The 20,387-nt window shown below is 43.2% G+C and overlaps 1 protein-coding gene across 1 annotated transcript in view; it reads left to right on the top strand.

Moving 5' to 3' along the window:
* Positions 1–20,387, top strand: part of nrde2 (NRDE-2, necessary for RNA interference, domain containing) — a 94,613-nt gene that overhangs the window by 38,371 nt on the left and 35,855 nt on the right. The window contains exons 6-7 of the mRNA XM_068038569.1: positions 1,247–1,652; positions 5,063–5,196. Of these exons, the coding sequence (XP_067894670.1) occupies positions 1,247–1,652; positions 5,063–5,196 (540 nt within the window). The remainder of the gene's footprint in view (positions 1–1,246; positions 1,653–5,062; positions 5,197–20,387) is intronic.

Below are 20,387 nucleotides of genomic sequence, written 5' to 3' on the forward strand. Positions count from 1 at the left end.
CTGAATATTATTCAGCTTTTGCTGCATGCGGGCAAGGACTGCTTCAGTATATGAGGAATTACAAATGGTACCGAACACGGCAATCATTGGCAGACATCCCCACTTCTGACCTTATGTTGGCGGGAAGGTCATTGATGAAGTAGCTGAAGATGGTTGGACCTAGGACACTATCCTTAGGAACTCCTGCAGTTATGTGCTGGGACTGAGATGATTGACCTCCAACAACCACAACCATCTTCCTTTTGTTCCGAAGAAGGGTCACTGACCCGAAACATTAACTCTGCTTCTCTTTCCACAGATGCTGCCAGACCTGCTGAGTGGTTCCAGCATTTCTTGTTTTTGTTTCAGATTTCCAGCATCCGCAGTATTTTGCTTTTACTTTCTTTTTGTGCTAGGTCTGACTCCAGCCAGCGGAGAGTTTTCTCCCAATTCCCATTGACTTCAGTTTGGCTCGGGCTCCTTGCTGCCTTGATGTCGAGGGCAGTCACCCTTACCTCACCTCTTAAATTTAGCTCTTTTGTCCATATTTGGACTGAGGCTGTAATGAGGTCAGGTGCTGAGTGGCCCTGGTGGAACCCAAACTGAGCATCAGTGAGCAAGTTGTTGCTGAGAGAGTGCTGCTTGATAGCACTGTCGACGACACCTTCCATCACTTTGCTGATGATTGAGAGTAGACTGAGGGACGGTAAGTGGCCGGGTTGGATTTGTCATTTTTTTGTGGACGGGGTATACCTGGGCAATTTTCCACATTATCTGGTAGATGCTGTGTTGTAGCTGTACTGGAACTGGAGCTTGGTCACTGTTTGGTAATGTTTCTTGGCTCACTGAACTCATGCCAGATAAGTCATGAATAGCATTAGCAAAGGATAAGGATGGCTCAATTACTTTGCCCTACCCCACCCACTGTCCCAAACCATTGAAGGAATTGGCGAGGTGAGAACCCTCAAGAGGAGAGTATAGTTTTCAAGTAGCATGGTAGAAGAGTTAATTAAATACAAAAGCTCTTCCCCCATCCATAATAATATTGTTGTGCAATAAAATAACAATATGTATGTAATCACTCCGATGAGTATACTTTTGTCTAAATTACTTATTAGTTTCCATTCCAGAACTGATATAGAATAGGAATTGATTGATCAAATTGTTTAAGAATGGTTTCAACACATTCCTTGGTGTCTGTGAGAAACTGAAAGGAGACGTGTGGTAACCACTGACCGTTGTCTTTAATGAGTCTCCCTTCCTTCAGGATGAATTGATGCGAAGCCCAAATCCATACACAGCCACTGCAGCAGAATCTGAAAAAAGGAAAAGGTTACATCGAGTTGCCTTGGAGAAGAAGCTGGCCATTTTGGAGCGAGCCATTGAAAGTAATCCCAACAACGCAGACCTGAAAGTAGCCCGGCTAGGGTTCTGCAAGGAATCTTGGGAACCGTCCAATCTGGTCACTGAGTGGAAAAAAGTGGTCTTTCTTCACCCAAACAACACCGCTCTGTGGCAGAGATACCTCCTGTTCTGCCAGAGCCAGTTCAGCACCTTTTCGACGTCCAAGGTCAATGGCATCTACGGCAAGTGTCTGAGCACTCTAGCCGCTGCTCTAGATGGTACCCTGCTATCCCATCCTGCACAGCCTGACACAGAGGAAGCTATGCTGGGTAAGGCAGGAGTTGAATTTCAATCATATACTGTGAGTACTCAGTACTTGGGGTTACTGTGTTCACTTCTGGCCTCTATTATTACAAAAGGATTTAGAGGCACAGGAGAAAGTGGGAAGAAGATTTACAAGTATGATGCCAGAACTGAGAGATTATACCTATCGGAAATGATTGAACAGGTTGGGGATTTTTATACTCTGGGAAAGTGAGATAGATGTTGGTGGTGACCTGATGAAGGCTTTTAAGATTGAGAGGATAATATAGGGTAGACATAACGAAGATATTTACACTTTTGGGGGGAAGACCAAAACTAGGGATTCATAAATATAAGATAGTCACTAATAAATCCAGTAAGGAATTCAAGATAAACTTCTTTCCAGGGAGTGGTTAGAATGTGGAACTTGCTACTGCAAGGAATAGTTAATGTGAATAGCAGAGATGCATTTAAAGGAAAACTAGATAAACACATGGAGAAAGGAATAGAAGCATGTACTGATGGGGTTAGATGGAGAGCAGTGCGAGCAGGCTTGTATGGAGCACAAACACTGGCAGAGACCAGTTGGGCTTGATGACCAGTTTCTGTGTGATACATTCTGCGTAATGTTTCAGTAAATTAGAGTCCTTCTGAAAATAAATGTTTTATTCTAACTCTGTGTGAGCCACAAAATTAGATCCCTAATAGGGCTACCTGTTTTCTCATTGAGTGTAAGTTCTGCCTAGTGAGTGCTAAGCCATGCAGACCAGGCAGGTCTTAGGTTCATTCCTTTCTCTCTCTCTCTCTTGTACAATGGGCCCTCTGTGCTCCTGGCCAGGGAAGGAAAAACCCAGTCAGGATTCCTGATCATCCAGTAACCCTGTTAGGAAGTGGGTGTGCATGAACTTCGGATCTGCGTCAGACATGTGATGAAAGAAGGGGAGGGGAAGGACAAGAAGTACTTTTTTAATGTAGTCACTGTTATAATGTAGGATACAGAACAACCAATTTGCACAGGGCAAGTCTCCACAAACAGTAATGAGATAACGACCAGATAAACTCTTTGTTCAAGTGGCATTTGTTGAGGGATTAATATTGGCTCAGGACACAAGGGAGAACTCCCCTGCTTTTCTTCAAAATACTGCCCTGGAATCTTTATGTCCACCTGAGGGGGCAGATGGGACCTCTATTTAATGTTGCACGTGGAATAAAAGAACAAGAGGAGGCTATTTAGCCCCTTGTTCCTGTTCCGCCATTCAGTGAGATCATAGCTGAACTGTAACCTAGCTCCATATATTCTCCTTTGTCCCATATCCCTTAATAGAGTTATACAGCACAGAAACAGGCCCTTCGGCCCACCGGGTCCAGGCCGGCCATCAAGCCTATCTATTCTAATCCCATTTTCCAGCACTTTGGGATAACAAACACCTATCAATCTCAGATTTAAAATTAACAATTGATCAAGCATCAATTGCCCTTTGTGGACAAGCGTTCTAAACGCTTGGTAGAAGTCTGGAAGTGTTTCCTAACTTCACTCCTGAAAGGTCTGGCTCTATTTTTTTGGACTATGTACCCGAGTCCTAGACTTTCCGACTAGCAGAAATAGTTTCTCTCTATCTATCCTATCTGTTTCCCTGAATATCTTGAAAAGTCAATCAAATTGCCCCTTACTCTTCCAAATTATAGGAAATACAACCCTAGTTTGTGTAATTTCTCCTCTTAATTTAACCCTTGAAATTCAGATATCATTTTGGTAAACCTATGCTGCACTCTCTCCAAGGCCAATATATCCTTTCTAAGGTGTGGTGTCCAGAACTGCTCACAGTATTCCAGTTGTGGTCTGACATTTCTAATTGAATTGACTTCTACCTCTTTATATTCTATTCCTCTGGATATAAAGGCCAGCATTCCATTAGCCTTTTTGATTACTTTCTATACCTGTCCTGACATTTTAATGATCTATGTACCTGGACCCTTAAGTCTTTTTGGACCTCCACTGTTTCGAGCTTTCTACTACTTTTATAGGATAGAACCGGGTTCTTTCTAGGTCCGAACTGGATGATCTCATATTTGCCTACATTGAAATCTATTTATCACTGTTCTGCCGATTCATTTAACTATCAATATCTCTTTGTAATTTTATGCATTCATCTACATTGTTTACAATGCCACCTATCTTTGTGACATCAGCAAATTTGGATATGTAGCTTTCTATCCTATCATTTAAATTGTTAGTAAATATGGGGTGAATAGTTGAGGCCCCAACAGAGATCCTTGCGGGACACCACTAGTCACATCCTGCCAATTAGAGGAACTGCTGATTATCCCAACTCTCTGTCTCGTGCCGTTCAGCCAATTTCCTAACAAGATCAATAATTTGCCTTCAATTCCATGAGCTTCAAATTTAGCTAACTGTCTCTTACGAGGGACTTTATCAAATGCCTTCTGGAAGTTCACATAAATAACATCCATAGACATTCCCCTCTCCAGTACTTTTGTCACCTCTTCAAAAAATTCAATCAGAGTTGTCAGGCATAACCTCCCCTTTACAAATCCATGCTGGCTTTCTCTGATTAGCTGAAAAATTTCAAGGTGTTCAGTTGCCATCATACTTAATTATAGACTCTATAAAGGCGACATCTCTGACAGTACAGTACTGCACTGCAGTGCCAGCTTAGATCTTGTGCTTGGGTTTATGAACTCACAACATGCTGACTCAGAGGCAAGAGTGCTACCCAGTGAGCCAAGGCTGGCAAGTCGTCTGTTGACAGGGTCTTGTCTCGCATAGCAGCGTCAACAGCTTGAATTTTATGTTGGGGAGCAACAACAACTTGCATTAAATGCATTATGTAAATATAATAAAACTTCCCAAGGCACTTCACCAGAGCATAATAAAGAAAAAATTGACATTGAGCCACATAGGGAAATATTAGGGAAGGTGGCCAAAGCTTGGTCCAAGATGTAGGTTTTAAAGAGTGTCTTAAAGGAGGAGAGTGTGGTGGAGAAGTTTAGGGAGGAAATTCCAGAGCTTGGGGTTCAGGCAGTTGGAGGCGTAGCCATCAATGGTGGGGGTGAAAGAAATCTGGGATTCACGAGAAACCAGAATTAGATGAGTGCACGTCTGAGGTTTGTGAGGCCGGAGGAGATTACAGATAGCCAGAGCTGTCCTTAGTCACCTAACTCTGACTTGAACTTTGCTTCTCTCTAGTGCCCCCCCCCCCCCCCCCCCTCTTAGTTTCCCATCAACTGCTCACCAGCCTCCTCAAGTCCTCAGCCATTGCAAAATGTGTTGAGATCATTTTCTGTGTGTGAGGGACAATTGTATAAATGCATGTTCACATTTTAATTTTTTTTTTAACTTGCAACTCATTGTTTGACTGGATTCAGTCTTTTTAAAAAAAATAAATAAATAAATTCCCTGTGTTCATTCTTACAGCAATTTTTCTGCAGCAGTGTCATTTCTTACGACAGACTGGCCATTCAGAAAAAGCCATTGCCCTCTTCCAGGCTCTCATTGACTTCACCTTCTTCAAACCTGACACTGTCGCTGGCCTGATGACCAAGGCACAGGTAAAGGCAGCCTTTCCTCAACTGCTTCATGTATTCACTAACAGTCTTGTGGCTTCATGTATTATGTGCTAAATAAGCTCATCTGACAACTCAGTTGCTTAGGGAGAGACAATGGCGTAGTGGTAATGTCATTGAACTAGTAATCCAGATGCCCAGGCTAATACACTGGGGACAATGGTTCAAATCCCACCACGGCTCCTGGTGGAATTTAAATTCAATTAATTCATATATTCAATTAACTAATAAAAATCTGGAATTGACAGCTTGGCTCAGTAATGGTGCCATGCAACTATCATCGACTGTCATAAAAACCCATCTGGTTCACTAATATCCTTTAGGGAAGGAAATCTGGTGTTCTTACCTGGTCTGGCCTACATGTGACTCCATACCCACAGCAATGTGGTTAACTCTTCACTTCCCCCTGAAAAGGCCAGCAAGCCTCTTAGTTTAAAGGCAATTAGGGATGGGCAACAAATCCTATGAAAGAATTAAAAAACAAAAATTGCACCTCTTTAGTATAGTATTTAGCCATACAGACCTGAATGATCCCTGGCCTGTGCTGCGATTACTTGCCTCAGTAGGGTTTGTTGACAATTTGCCATCTCTATCCCTTGACTAAGAGGAAGGATAAATCAGCCATAAATCCCATTCCTGGTTGTTGTCCATTCAAGCCCCCTAGAAAATGTGCGTGTGAGGACATTGTCTGATCGGATTTGCCTTGACTCTGGCCACTCTTCTCATGTCCCATAGCTGAAAAATGGCACTTGCCCATCTAACATGAATGTCATGCAACGGAGACCAAAGAGCCATTTAGAAAGGTTCTTTATGGTCTGAATTTTTGTGATTTACGCTCTTGTGAAATGCCTTGGGACCTTTTTTTGGTACATTAAAGGTGCTCTATAAATGCAAGTTGTTGATGTAACTATTATAAATATAAATTTCTATTTTTTGGAACTTTCCTATCATGCCAGCCTTGCCCTAGATTATTGAAGCTCTTGTGGGTGCGTCTAATTCTCAAAGTCTCACCTCGCGGCATAGGTAAGGTTTGAGAAATGCTCCTGAGCACCAAATCCTGCTGGGTAATTGTTAGTTATTGAACTATCTTTCGCCTCCTTGAGAGCCGGGAGACTTGCAGTCTTCCAAAGCAGGAGAGCAACACACGAGATGATGTTTAAATTGTGAAATAAATGTATTAAATAGATGATGCGCAAGTGAAGAATGTAACAGCAATTGTAATAGTTAAATATTTACAGTTTAAAAAAAAAACTTGCAATTATGTAGCACCTTTCATGATCTTGGGACATCACAAGCATTTTACAGCCAATGAAGTATGTTTGAAGCAGAGTCACTGTTGTAAATGAAACAGTTAATTCCCCAAAATAGCAATCTGTTTTCTTGATGTTGGCTGAAGGATTAAAATTTGACCAAGACACCAGAGAGAACTCCCCTACTCGTCTTCAAAATAGTGTCATGGGATCTTCCAGTCTCACCTGAGAGGGCAGACTAGATCATGGCAAAAGTCAGAGGAACAGGAGGAGGACATTGGCTCAATTTTGATTTGCTCTTCATAGAAGATGCTGAGGTCAATGGTAGACATGTTCCAGCCAGGACTAGCTGTCACATCATTAAACTGGGTAATGGGAATGGGATTGGTAACTTAGTGCCATGGTGGGCAGTGCCTTTACCAATGAGGTGTTGGATGGAAAGAAGGGAATTGATGTGGTTGACAGGAATGACTCCCCTCTGTCTCGAACAGGTTGAACTTGCACTGTGCTACTGAGGGAGTGCTGCACTGTCAGAGGTGCCGTCTTGTGGGTGAGACATTGAACCAAGTTGCGGTCTCAAGTTAAAGTGGGGGGAAAAATTACTTCCAATTGAACTTCTATTTGAAGAGAAATCATTAATAGTAGAAACTGGTCGACTACTGAGAGAGCTGCAGGCTTTCTCGGTTAGTGTTGGAAATTTTCTTGTCACTTGGCAGGAAAATAGTGATATATCCACTCTACACAAAGGTAATTTAAGACAGCAAAACCCGACTTGTTGCCATTTACTTTTCCAGACCCAGCCTTCCTTTCCCTTTCTTGTTCTGGTATTTGTTCTTTTTACCAACATCAATCACTTTTTAATTTCTTTTTGAGCGCCCTCTTAAGCACCCGGAGAGCTCCTACTGACGTTGAAATTAATGTGTTCAAACAACTGATGTTGTAGCATGTATCAATATCACTGAGAAAATTGAGGGGAATTACAGAGGAAAAAGATTCTGTGCAAGTATCTCTGGATTCCCATAGATGGCAATGTGCCATTCTCAGTACTACTCTTAAAATTCGTCCTGCTGTCTTCGGGGTTTCTCATGCTTGGCAGGACTCCCTCGATGTTGTACAGCATTAAATTCCTGCTATAGCTTTTGAGGCTGTTCTTAAAAGTTGTCAGCACTCCAATATCCTTCCTGATTTGGCTTGCTCTGACTACCACGGGCTTTGCTGAATTGGATCTGAGCTGAAAGCTGAGGCCTGGATCGGCTTGGTGTGAAAGAAGGTGTGGTATCCCCCAATTAGGGCTGAGTTAAAATTGGGACTAGGTCCCAATGACATCACTGGGAACCGATGTGCACATGTAAAGGAGGACCTGCTGGTTTTGGGATGGGAGTGTTCTAGCTGCCTGCTCAGGAATGCAAGTTAAAATCTGCAGTTATACTAGAGACTGCAAGGTGGGGCATTCTAACTACCCACCAGCCCGATTTTATGGCAGGCGGCTGGGGTTGAAATTAGCCTCCTTTATACTGATGGATGGTTTCTGCAGTGGTGGCATACCCCCATCATTACTAAAGGCACCTAAACTAACTCAGTGTCAGCCTTGGCTCAATGGGTGGCCTCTGAGACACTGTTCATGAGTCACAAGTTGTGTGTTCAAGACCCACTCTGGACACTAGAGCACAAAATCTAGGTTGACTGTCCCAGTACAGCACTGAGGGAGCACAACACTGTCAAAGGGGCCGTCTGTCAAGTAAGGCGTTAACCTGAGGTCTTGTTACCCTCTTGGGTGTGTGTAAAAATTCCACAGTACTATTTTGAAGAGCTGGGGAGTTCTTCCTTGGTGTCCTGGACAATATTTATCCCTCAATCAACATCACTAAAATGAATTATCTGGTCATTATCACATTGCTGTTTGTGGCAGTTTACTATTTGCAAATTAGTTGTTGTATTCCCTCAAGTTCAACAGTGATTGCATTTTTAACGTGCTTTGGGACATCCTGAAGTGCAACATAAATGCGATTCTGTCTGTCTAGAGGAATAGGAAGCCTCATGAAGGCTTCAGCAAAAATTGAGACACGTTCCTGGTTGATCTCTAGCAATCCCCTGCTGTCAAATCAGAATTGGCTGCTTTGTTCGCAATCCCTTAAACATTCATTCCCTCCACTAAAGGCCTCTCCGGTCGGGGAAAAAGAACCCGACCGAACCACAGCAGACCCGAGCCCGCCCCGATCATCCCTTTACTTACCTTCGGACTCGGAACCTCCAGGGAGCTGCAGCACATGCGTGATGACGTCACAGTAGCGTCACTCCCTCACTGCACAGACACAGTTTCGTCCTGGACCCCCAGCTCAGGTAAGTTTTTTTTTCAATTTCAATACTTACCAGCAGAGCGCTTACTGTGTGTGTCTGACCTGACCCGACCCGAGCCTGTAAGCCGGACCCGAACCCAACATGTGTCATCGGGTCCCGTCGAGGTTGGATAGCAGGCCTTTACCCTCCACCACTAGTGCAACATGGCTGCAGTGTCTACAGTCTACAGGATTTATTGCAACAACTCATGAAGGCTTCTTCAACACCTCCCAAACCTGTGACTTCCACCGCCTAAAAGGACACCACTACTCTGCAAGTTTGCCTCCAAGCCACACACCATCCTAACTTGGAAATGTATCACCGTTCTTTCATTATCGCTGGGTCAAAAACCTGGAACTTGCCTCCGTAACAGCACTATTTTGTACCTACTAGGCTGCAGCGGTTCAAGAAGGCAGCTCACCACCACCTTCTCCAGGACAATTAGGGATGCTCAATAAATGCCTGCGACACCCACCTCCTGTGAATGGATTAAAAAAAATAAAAAATCTCCTTGATGAAATAGCCTGCAGACACTCACCAATACAGCTAGACACATGAAGAATGGGTTCCATAAACCGTAACACAGGAGGAGAGGGGGAACGGTATTCCTATTGATGGAAGCAGGGGTGGCAAATTGATCAATGCACCAACATATGTTTGAGGGACTACTCAGTTATTGTGACTGTGCTGAGTGGAGAGTAGACATGCTGCAGGTTGACAATTTAAGTGGCATGTTTTAAATTGCTATGGCTGAACACTTGTTATTGAGAGCTGACTCTGTAAAGCTACACCAGCAATCTTCTATCATTTTTGGATTAGCACTCCTGGATATCTGCAGTGGAGTGCCAGCTTCATATTAGTATGTACTGTGAGTTACTGACTAAACCAACAACAGCAGTACCCAAGAGTGTCCCCAGATACCTTTTGAAACCTAAAGATAACTAGGAATTCAGAATGTGATACATTTCTGTACTGGCAGCTTTGATAGAAATGCTAAATATTGGAAAAGGCTGAACTGGTGAGAAATGGACCAGGAGCGCCCCCAAGTGGTTTTACAAGAAAATATTCTCTGCAGGATTTGAAGCAGTCACGTCTTTCCCCAAGTCTTGATGGACGGAGCTGAAAGTAGACGGCACTACTGAGTATTGGGGCAGATTTTCCAGGTCCTGCACCAGAGCTGTTGGATTTCCACGATTGGCCCCCCTGCCTGTACAAGAGTCCACCATTAGTGAGATGGACATCGCTGGGAGGATTGTGCACACCCCTCCCCTCCAAATGTCCTGTATTTGTTTCACCAAGCCAATCCAACAGCCCCAGGTATAAAGAGGAGTATAAAAAGAGGAGTATCAACAGCAGCCTGCATTTATAAAGCATCTTTAAGTAGTAAATCTTCACAAGGCACTTCTCAGGAGCATTATCGAACAAAATTTGACACCAAGGAGATTTTAGAACAAAAAAGTTGGTCATAGGGATAGGTTTTAAGGAGCGACTTGATTGAGGACAGGCATGGAGAGATTTAGGGAGGGAATTGGAGATTAGGGACCAGGCAGCTGAAGGCACAGTCACTAATAGCGAAGCGATTAAAATCGTGGATGCGCAAGAATCTTTAATTGGAGGAGCTCAGAGATCTCGGAGGGTTGTAGGGCTGGCGGAGATTCGAGGTCGGGATGGGTGAGGCCGTTGGAATGGGTGAACGGAATTAGGTGCGAGTTAGGAGACAGGCGGCAGAGTTTGGATGAGCTCACCTTTTACAGAGGGAGGTGGGAGGAAGGCCAGGAGAGTGCTGGAGTAGCCGAGGCTGGAGGTAACAAAGGCACCAATTCAATTATCTTTTATGTCCTTCAGTATATATTTGTAACTATCAAAGGATTTCTGTTGAATTTAATTATTCAATAGGCATGCTGTTACAAATTAAATGTGTTCATCGATGTACAAACAGGAGAGCTTATTTTGGTTCAGTGGGTGGTACGCTCGCCACTGAGTCAGAAGGTCGTGGGTTCAAGTGCCACTCCAGCGACCTGAGCACAAGAATCTAGGCTGACGCCCCCAGAGCTGCAATGTTAGAGGTGTCGTAATTCGGAGGAGATGCTACACCGAGGACTTGTCTTCCCTCTTGCTTGGATGGAACAGATCTCATGGCACTTTTTTTTTTGGAGAGGAGCAGGGGAGTAGTCCCTGGTAAGAGCAAAATACTGAAGATGCTGGAAATCTGAAATAAAAACCAGAAAGTGCCGGAAATACTCAGCAGGTCAGGCAGCATCTGTGGAGAGAGAAGCAAAGTTAACATATCAGATCTGTGACCTTTCATTGTTCTGATATCAGTGGCTCAGCTGAGGATTAAGCGCTCAAGTCCTGGTGCATGGCTGAAACTCACAACTCTTCGAGTTTTTCTACGCTCCGAGTTCAAAACAGTTCCAAGTTGACATTCCAGAAAGTGCAAAAGAAATCCGTTTTCTTCAATACAGAACGTGAGTTGCCTCACAACCCTTCCATTCCATTTTACATGTAATGTACATTTGCATTACACAGCAAAACCATATTTTGTTGCGTACAGCCCGAGGGGTTTTACACAGGTTCCAGACCCTGGGTTCACTATGGCGGCGGACCTTACACAGTGGCCTTTGCGGCGTCTGCCCCAAGCTTTAGTGCATCCCTCAGCACATAGTCCTCGACCTTGGAATGTGCCAGTCTGCAACACTCTGTTTTGGACAACACTTTGCACTGGAAGACCAGCAGGTTTCGGGCAGACCAAAGAGCGTCTTTCACCGAGTTGATGGTTCTCCAGCAGCAGTTGATTTTTATCTCAGTGTACGTCCCTGGGACCAGCCCGTAGAGCACAGACTTCTGTGTTACGGAGCTGCTCGGGATGAACCTCAACAAAAACCACTGCATCTCTTTCCACACCTGCTTTGCAAAAGCACATTGCAGAAGGAAGTGGGCAATAGTCTCTTCCCCATCACAACCACCTCGAGGGCAGCGTGCAGAGGTGGTGAGATTCTGGGCATGCAGGAAGGCTGTGATGGAGAGGGCCCTTCTCACCACCAGTCAAGCTACGTCTTGGTGCTTGTTTGAAAGTTCTGGTGATGAGGCATTCTGCCAAATGGCTTTGGCAGTCTGCTCAGGGAACCATCTGACAGGATCCACATCTCCTTTTTCCGTAGGGTCTTGAGGACATTCCGTGCAGACCACTGCCTGATGGATTGGTGGTCAAAGGTGTTTTTCTGCACAAACCTTTCCACGCAGGATAGGTGGTACGGCACGGTCCAACTGGATGGAGCATTTGGCGGCAATGTGGCCAGACCAATCCTTCGCAACATCGGGGACGGATAGCATCTCGGCACATAGTGACACTTGGTACTGGGGTTCTACGCACAGCTTGATGCAGCCGCACACAAATGGCCATGAGGATGAGGGTGACATTGGATAAGTTATAACCCTTGACTGATGCTCCTCTACAGGGCTGAGAGGCCATTGCGCCTTCCTTTGGAAAGGAAGAACAAACTTGCATTTATATTACACCTTTCATGAACTCCTGGCATCCCAAAGTGCTTTGTAGCCAATGAAATACTTTATTGGCTTATCTCGGATGGAGCAGGGTTAAGAGTGCTGTAGCCGGACTTGTGTCCCAGGGCTAGTGAGGGAGAATCAGTCAGGGTTCCTTGCTCCTGATCAGTACTTAGTGGCCCCCTGCTGTGAATTAATTGAGACCACGATTGAATCAAACAGGCCCCTTGGCATGTAATTGAAATAAGGGCAGGTGGTGAGGTCACCAGAGAGAGTGTGGATACAGAATCTCACTGACATAAGTTGCTTGTCCTTTTTTAATAAAGCTTGGGGGGGGAAAAAAAAAAAAATCACCTTTTACTAAGTAGGTAAAAGTAGGACTGACGTGTACTTACACAGCGTCACATTGCATCTACAGAAGCATCATTAAGCACTTCTTATGTAATGAATTATTTTGAAGTGCCATGAGTGCTATGCAGACAAATGGTGTTCAGATTAAGTGTAAATCCTGGTGTAGTTATTATCGTACCATGTCATTCCAATCTGTCGAGTTATTTTTTTTTCCAGACTCTGGGAATTGTTGGGTAAAGGCAGTGATCCTGCATTCCCAGTGGAGAGCAGCATTCAAAGGGAATGCAGGTTGGAGAATCAGCACCCTCCATCTCTGGCCTGCACTTCCACCGATCATGACTCTCTGCATTGATTCACTAACAACTTTACAAAAGATTATAACTGTTAGCATTATTAAAAGCTAAGTATGCGTATCTGTTTGTGTATAATTAGAATATCAATTTACAGAATCATAGGATTACATAGAACAGGACAGTTCAGCCCATTGCCTCTGTGCTATCACTTTGCTGGAGCAATTCAAAATTAGTCATGGTGCCCCGAATCTTCCTTTGCTTGAAATGGTTATGTACTGTTCCCGTAATGCACACGTACACTCAAACTCTCTTCCGTCTGTACATAGGAATATACGAATTAGGAGCAGGAGTAGGCCCCTCGAACCTGCTCCGCCATTCAGTAAGTTCATGGCTGAACTGATTACTCCACATTTCCACCTACCGCTGATAAATTCATGATAAGCAAGGAGGTGAAAGGTTATCTACCCCTGCCTTAAAAATATTCAAAGACTCTGCTTCCTCTGCCTTTTCAGGAAGAGAATTCCAAAGACTCACGACCCTCAGAGTAATAATTTCTCCTCATCTCTGTCTTAAACAGTGATCCCCTAGTTCTAGATTCTCCCACAAGGGAAAACATCCTTTCCACATCCACCCTGTCAAGAATCCTCAGGATCTTACATGTTTCAATCAAGCGGCCTATTACTCTTCTAAATTCCAGCAGATACAAGCCTAGCCTGTCCAATCTTTTTTCGTAAGCCAACCTGCCCATTCCAGGTATCAATCTAGTAAACCTTCTCTGAGCTGCCTTCAACGCATTTACATCTTTCCTTCAATAAAGGAGACCAGTACTGTACACAGTACTCCAGTTGTGGTCTCACCAATAGCTGAAGCATAACTTCCCTACTTTTGTATTCAGTTCCCCTCGCGATAAACAACAACATTTTATTAGCTTTCCTAATTACGTGTTGTACCTGCATACTAACCTCTTGCGATTAATGCACTAGGACACTCAGATCCCTCTGCATCTCTGAGCTCTACAATCTCTCACCATTTAGATAATATGCTTTTTTATTCTTTCTGCCAAAATGGACAATTTCATATTTTCCCACATTATACTCCATTTGCCAGGTCTTTGCCCACTTACTTAACCTATCTATAATCCCTTTGTAGCCTCCTTATGTCCTACGACCATACAAATTAGCAAGTTACTTTCCTACCTATCTTTGTGTCATCAGCAAATTTAGCAGCCATACCTTCGGTCCCTTCATCTAAGTCATTTATATAAATTGTAAAAGGTTGAGGCCCCAGCACAGATCCCTGTGGCACACCACCCGTTACAGCTTGCCAACCAGAAAATGACCCATTTATGCCTACTCTGTTTCCTGTTAGCTAGCCAATCTTCTATCCACGCCAATATGTTACCCCCTATGCCATGAGCTTTTATTTTTTGCAGTAACCTTTGATGTGGCACCTTATCAAATGCCTTCTGGAAATCTAAGTACAGTGCATCCACCAGTTCCCCTTTAGCCACAGCACATGTAACTCCCTCAAAGAACTCCAATAAATTGGTTAAACATGATTTCCCTTTCACAAAACCAAGTTGCCTGATTACCTTGAATTTTTCTAAGTGCTCTACTATAATTTCTTTAATAATAGCTTCTAACATTTTCCCTAAGACAGATGTTAAGCTAACTGGCCTGTATTTTCCTGCTTTCTGTCTCCCTCCCTTTTTGAATAAAAGGAGTTAAATTCGCTATTTTCCAATCTAACGGAACCTTCCCTGAATCTAGGGAATTTTGGAAAATTAAAACTAATGCATCAACTATCTCACTAGCTACTTCTTTTAACACCCTAGGATGAAGTCCATCAGGACCCAGGGACTTGTCAGCCCGCAGCTCCAACTGTTTGTTCAGTACCACTTCTCTGGTGATTGTAATTTTCTTGGGTTCCTCCCTCGCTTCCATTTCCTGACTTAGAGCTAATTCTGGGATCCTCTATAGTGAAAACCGATGCAAAATACCTGTTCAATTCATCTGCCATTTTATTATCCATTATTAATTCCCAGACACACTGTAGGACCAACGCCACCTTTAACTCTTTTTTAAATATCTATAGAAACTCTTACTATCTGTCTTTATATTTCTAGCTACTACATACTTCTTGTCAGCTTTCCATTGAGTTCCTATAGCCATATTTATGATGGAAACTACCTATGTAATCTCGTCAGGCTATAATTGCACCCACCCTATCCCTAGTGAAGGAGCTGTGCTGCCACCAAGGAATATACAACAAAGTGAGTAAATAGATTTGATACATGGATCAGCCACACTTCAATTGAATTCTGGAACAGGCTTAAGGGGCTTTTTTGCAATTCTTTCACGGGATGTGGGCGTCATTAGCAAAGCCAACATTTGTTGCTCATCCCTAGATGCCCTTTGAACGGAGTGGCTTGCTGGGCCATTTCAGAGGACAGTTTAAAAAAAATCAGCCACATTGCTGTGGGTCTGGAGTCACATGTCGGCCAGACCAGGTAAGGACGGCAGGTTTCCTTCCCTGAAGGACATTAGTGAACCAGATGGGTTTTACAACAATCGATGGTTTCATGGCACCATTACTGAGACCAGCTTTTAATTCCAGATTTTTTATTATTTGATTGAATTTATATTCCACCAGCTGGGATGGTGGGATTTGAACCCGCCTCTCCAGGACATTAGCCCGGGCCTCTGGATTACAAGGCAAGTGACATTACCACTGCGTCACCATCTCTCCAACTCCCGTTACTAAGTTTGTGACGGGGATAAGTTTACGTAGGCATGTTATGCTATAAATGTTTACATAGGAAATAGTGGGAACACAAATAGGACAAAATGTATATGACTTTAAAATAGGGATAAAATGAATAACATCTGTGCCTTGGCTTGATTATCCACACCCTCTCTAAATCACCTTTACCTGCAGGGGTAGATTTTTGGCGTTATCGAATGAAGAAAGGCATACTGGAATTTATACAACACGATCTTGGGACCTCCAACTGCCAATGAAGTACTTTTGTAGTGTTGTAATGTAGGAATCATGGAAACTAATTTCAAGACAACAATGACCCTCACAGCCGTGCCGATATTGACCACAAAATCTGTTTTCTTGATGTTGGCCATTCCCTGCTCTAATTCAAATAAAGCTAAGGGGTCTTTTTCACCCACCTGAGACGAGCCAATTGGTTGGACATCTCATCCTGAAGACAACTCCTCTGACCTCTACCCTCTGTAACGCACAGGAGCGAGAAAAGTATTTACATTGCGTTACATCAAGAGTATAGGAAAAAATAGGCCATTGGCCCAACTGGTCTATGTCGGCAGTTATGCTCCATAGGAGATTCCTACTACCCTTCTAACCCTATGAGCATAACGTTCTATTCCTTTCTCCCTAATGTGTTTAACTAGCTTCCCTTGAAATGATAGAACGGTACAGCCCAGAAGGAGGCTGTGTCAGCTCTTTTGAACAGCAATCTGGTTAGTCCTACTCCTCTGCTCTTTTCCCCCATCCCTGCAATTTTTTCTTCCATAAGTATTTATCTAATTCCCTTTTTGAAAGCTGCAATGAACCTCTATCCACCTCCCCATCAGGCATACATTCCGAGTCCTAACCACTCGTTGAATAAATAAATTTTCCCTCTTTTCGCCTCTGGTTCTTTTGCCAATTACCTTAAACCTGTACCCCCGGTTATCAACCCTGCAGCCATTGGAAACAGTTTCTCTTTATTTACTGTATCTAAACCCTTCATGATTCCAAACACTTTTATTAAACCTCCTCTTAGCCTTCTCCGCTATAAGGAGAACAATCCCAGCTTTCCAGTCTATCCACGAAATTATAATCCCTCATAAAAACAAAATGCTGGAAATACACAGCAGGTCAGGCAGTATGTGTGGAGAGAGAAACAGGGTTGACATTTCACGTCCATGAGCTTTCTACAGTCCTTTCTGATGAAAGTTCAACGACCTGAAATGTTAACTTTTTCTCTCTCCACAGCTACTGACAGACCTGAATATTTTCAATATTTTCTGTTTCAGATTTCCAGCATCTGCAGTATTTTGTTTTTGTCATCCCTCATCCCTGGAACCATTCTAGTACATTCCTTCAGTACCCTCTCCAAAGCCTTCACATCCTTCCTAAAGTTAGCATCCTTCCATCTATGAAAGATGATGGACATACAGCAAACAATCCTTTTAGCTGGGGTGTCTTCTCTTCGTGCACCTTTGTTGATGGCTGTGAAGGTCAGTCCTTGAGAGGCAGATTCTACCACAAGTGCAGCTACCAAGTGATGCTGTGAGTTGTTAGTTTCGACGTTGTCACCTGTTGTCAAGCTGATGTAGCCACTCATGGTAGTGCACATCAGTCTTCAGAATATGTTATCATTCCCCTCTTTTGCCAGCTAGTGACTCGAGTAGGTTGCCTAGAATTGGGCATAGTACTCCAGCTGGGGCCAAACTAGTGTTTTATATGTGATTAGCATAACCTCTTGGCTTTGTACTCTATACCTCTATTTATAAAGCCCAGGATCCCAAATGTATTAACTGCTTTAACCTGTCCTGCCACCTTCAGAGATTTGCACACAAACACCCTTTTGCACTCCCTTTAAATTTGTACCATTTTGCTTGTGTACTCTCCTCACACTCTTTTGCATTGAATTTTATCTGCATGTTCAACCATTTCACCAACCTGTTTGTCCTCTTGAAGTCTATTGCTACCTTCCACATGGTTTACTACACTTCCAAGTTTTGTGTCATCTGCAAATTTCAAGATTGTGCCATATACCCTCAAGTCCATCCAAGTTAAATTCAGTTATCCGATTTGCCTCAGCTGCGACCTACGTGGTCGCAAGTTCTACATCCTAACCAGTTATTAGTTGGCTCAGTGGCAGGAAGCAAAGGATAAAGGTCGACAAGTGTTTTTGTGACCGGAAAGCTGTTTTCAGTGTGGTTCCACAGGGCTTAGTACTCGGTCCCTTGCTTTTCATGGTATATATCAATGTTTTAGACTTAAATATAGGAGGGTGTGATTAAGATTACAGATGATACGAAAAATGGCCATGTGGTTGATAGTGAGGAAGAAAGCTGTAGACTGCAGGAAGATATCAATGGACTGGTCAGGTGGGCAGAAAAGTGGCAAATGGAATTCATTCTGGAGAAGTGAGGTAATGATTTTGGGGGAGGTCAAAGAAGGCAAGGGAATACACAAATGGTAGGATAGTCAGGAGTGTACAGAAACAGAGGGATCTGGGTGTGCATATTCACAGATCCCTGAAATAGCAGGGCAGGTAGATAAGGTGTTTAAGAAGGCATAGTTTATTAGCCAAGGCATAGAATACATAAGCAGGAAGGTTTTACTAGACTGTATAAAATACTAGTTTGGCCATAGCTAGAGTACTGCATATAATTCTGGGCAGAGCATGTGAGGATATTGCCAAAGATGGAGAGTTTTAGTTATGAGGAAAGATTTAATAGGCTGGGGTTGTTTTCTTTGAAACAAAAAGGAGGTTGAGAGGAGATTTAATTGAGGTGTTTAAAATTATTCGGGGCCTAGATAGTGTGGATAGGAAGAGCCTTTTTCCATTAGCAGAGAGGTCAATAACCAGGGGACATAGATTTGAAGTGGCATTTAAGTGGACATTGGATAGACACATGGATGAAAATGGAATAGTGTAGGTCAGATGGTTTCACAGGTCGGCGCAACATCGAGGGCCGAAGGGCCTGTACTGCGCTGTAATGTTCTAATTCTAATTCTAGTTGGTTGAAGGATTAGAGGCAAGTTAAGGAAATGTTTTTTCACCAGAGGATGGAAGAAATGGTGGAAGATGCAGAAACCTCCACATTTAAAAAGCACTTCAATATGCTGTTTAAGTGCTGTAACCTACAGGGTTACAAAAGCTGGGATTAGATTGGAAAGCTCTTTTTTTTGACGGGCATCATATGATGGGCCAAATAGCCTCCTTCTGTGAATTTCTATGATTCTACGTTTACTATCCTTTTGATAATATGGAGACCAGAGCTGTGCACAGCCTAAATCTGGTGTCCATTCCCAACCTGACACCAGAACGAGGTGGGTTGCCTTTCATCGGAGGCTGCTATCCGTTGGGGCTTTCACACCCAATTCACACTCCGAATTAAACGTTGATGCAGAATGGTCTTGGTTTTGCTGCTATATTATATTGTAGTGTATGAACGCCCTGTACGTTGGCAGTGAGTGGATAATGTTTACTAGAATTGAATGGGCTGGTTATGACATAACAACCTATTGCAGACCTGCAATGATACATGCTGGGATAGACAGGCTGCTTAAAGTCTTGTGCTAAAATGTGGAACAAGGCAACATAGAGAGGAGATGGTTATAAAGGAACTTCTATAGGTTTTTAGTAAAATGTTGAACCACAGGTTGTTTAGGCAGGATCTTGGTGTGAAATTCCTGTTAAGTGGCATTATTTATTGTGATACATCCACCTGTTGTTGAATAACCAGTCAAAGAAAGCAAGAACTTTCATTTTGTATAGCACCTTTTGCAACCTACATCCCAAAGCGCTTTACAGCCGATGAAGTATTTTTTGAAATATCACTTTGTTTTAATGTTTAAAAAAAAAAGTGGCAGTCAGTTTGCACACAGTAAACCCCTCCAAACAACAATATGATAATGACCAGATAATGTGTTTCTAGTGGTGTTAGTTGAGCTATAAATATTGGCCAGAACAACCAGGGAGAACGCCCCTGCTCTTAGAAATAGTGCTGTGAGATTTTTTTTGCATCCACCCTGAAGGGCGGACAGGGCCGCCGCGGTTTAAAGTCTTTAAGAGTCTTTTTAAGCAAAGAACCACAAGAGAGCCCATTGTGATTAATTCTCTGTGCTGATAACTTAGACTCCCCCTTGAATTCACTGTTCTACCACAGTATGACAGTGCAATGCAGAAGTTTAATTGCATCTGGTTAATTTAATTGATTTCCATGGGTTAAGATGGGCCATTAGTGCACACTGCCAGTGGATATTTATTTCTGCTCTTGGTGATTGGATACAAAATGCAGGGACTTGAGGAAATATTAAGCGGATTAAATGCCAGCTTTTCCTGTCAGCATGAGGTGACATTGCTTTCTCGTGCAAATAATACAAATTGCTCTTTTTTAAATGTAGGCTTGAAATCGAAGACCTGGAAATCCTAGGGGTTTTTCATTATTTTCCCTTTTATCCTGGAGTTTTGCAGTAATTCAGAGATGCTCTTAACCCAGGATAAACAGTTACTGTTATGATGACCACATTACTTATGGACTGTCCATTGGGCATTAGGAGCCCTTCCGGACAGTGGTGAATCATTGTGGTACAGTCCATTGGGCAGTCAGAGCCCCTCAAGTTCTTCACTCAACTAGATTTTGTCTCATCGCCTAGTACTGGATAGCAATCGAGGGAGAACCCTAGCTGATAG

This window comes from Heterodontus francisci, chromosome 9 (assembly GCF_036365525.1).
Source record: "Heterodontus francisci isolate sHetFra1 chromosome 9, sHetFra1.hap1, whole genome shotgun sequence".
NCBI classification, from domain to species: domain Eukaryota; kingdom Metazoa; phylum Chordata; class Chondrichthyes; order Heterodontiformes; family Heterodontidae; genus Heterodontus; species Heterodontus francisci.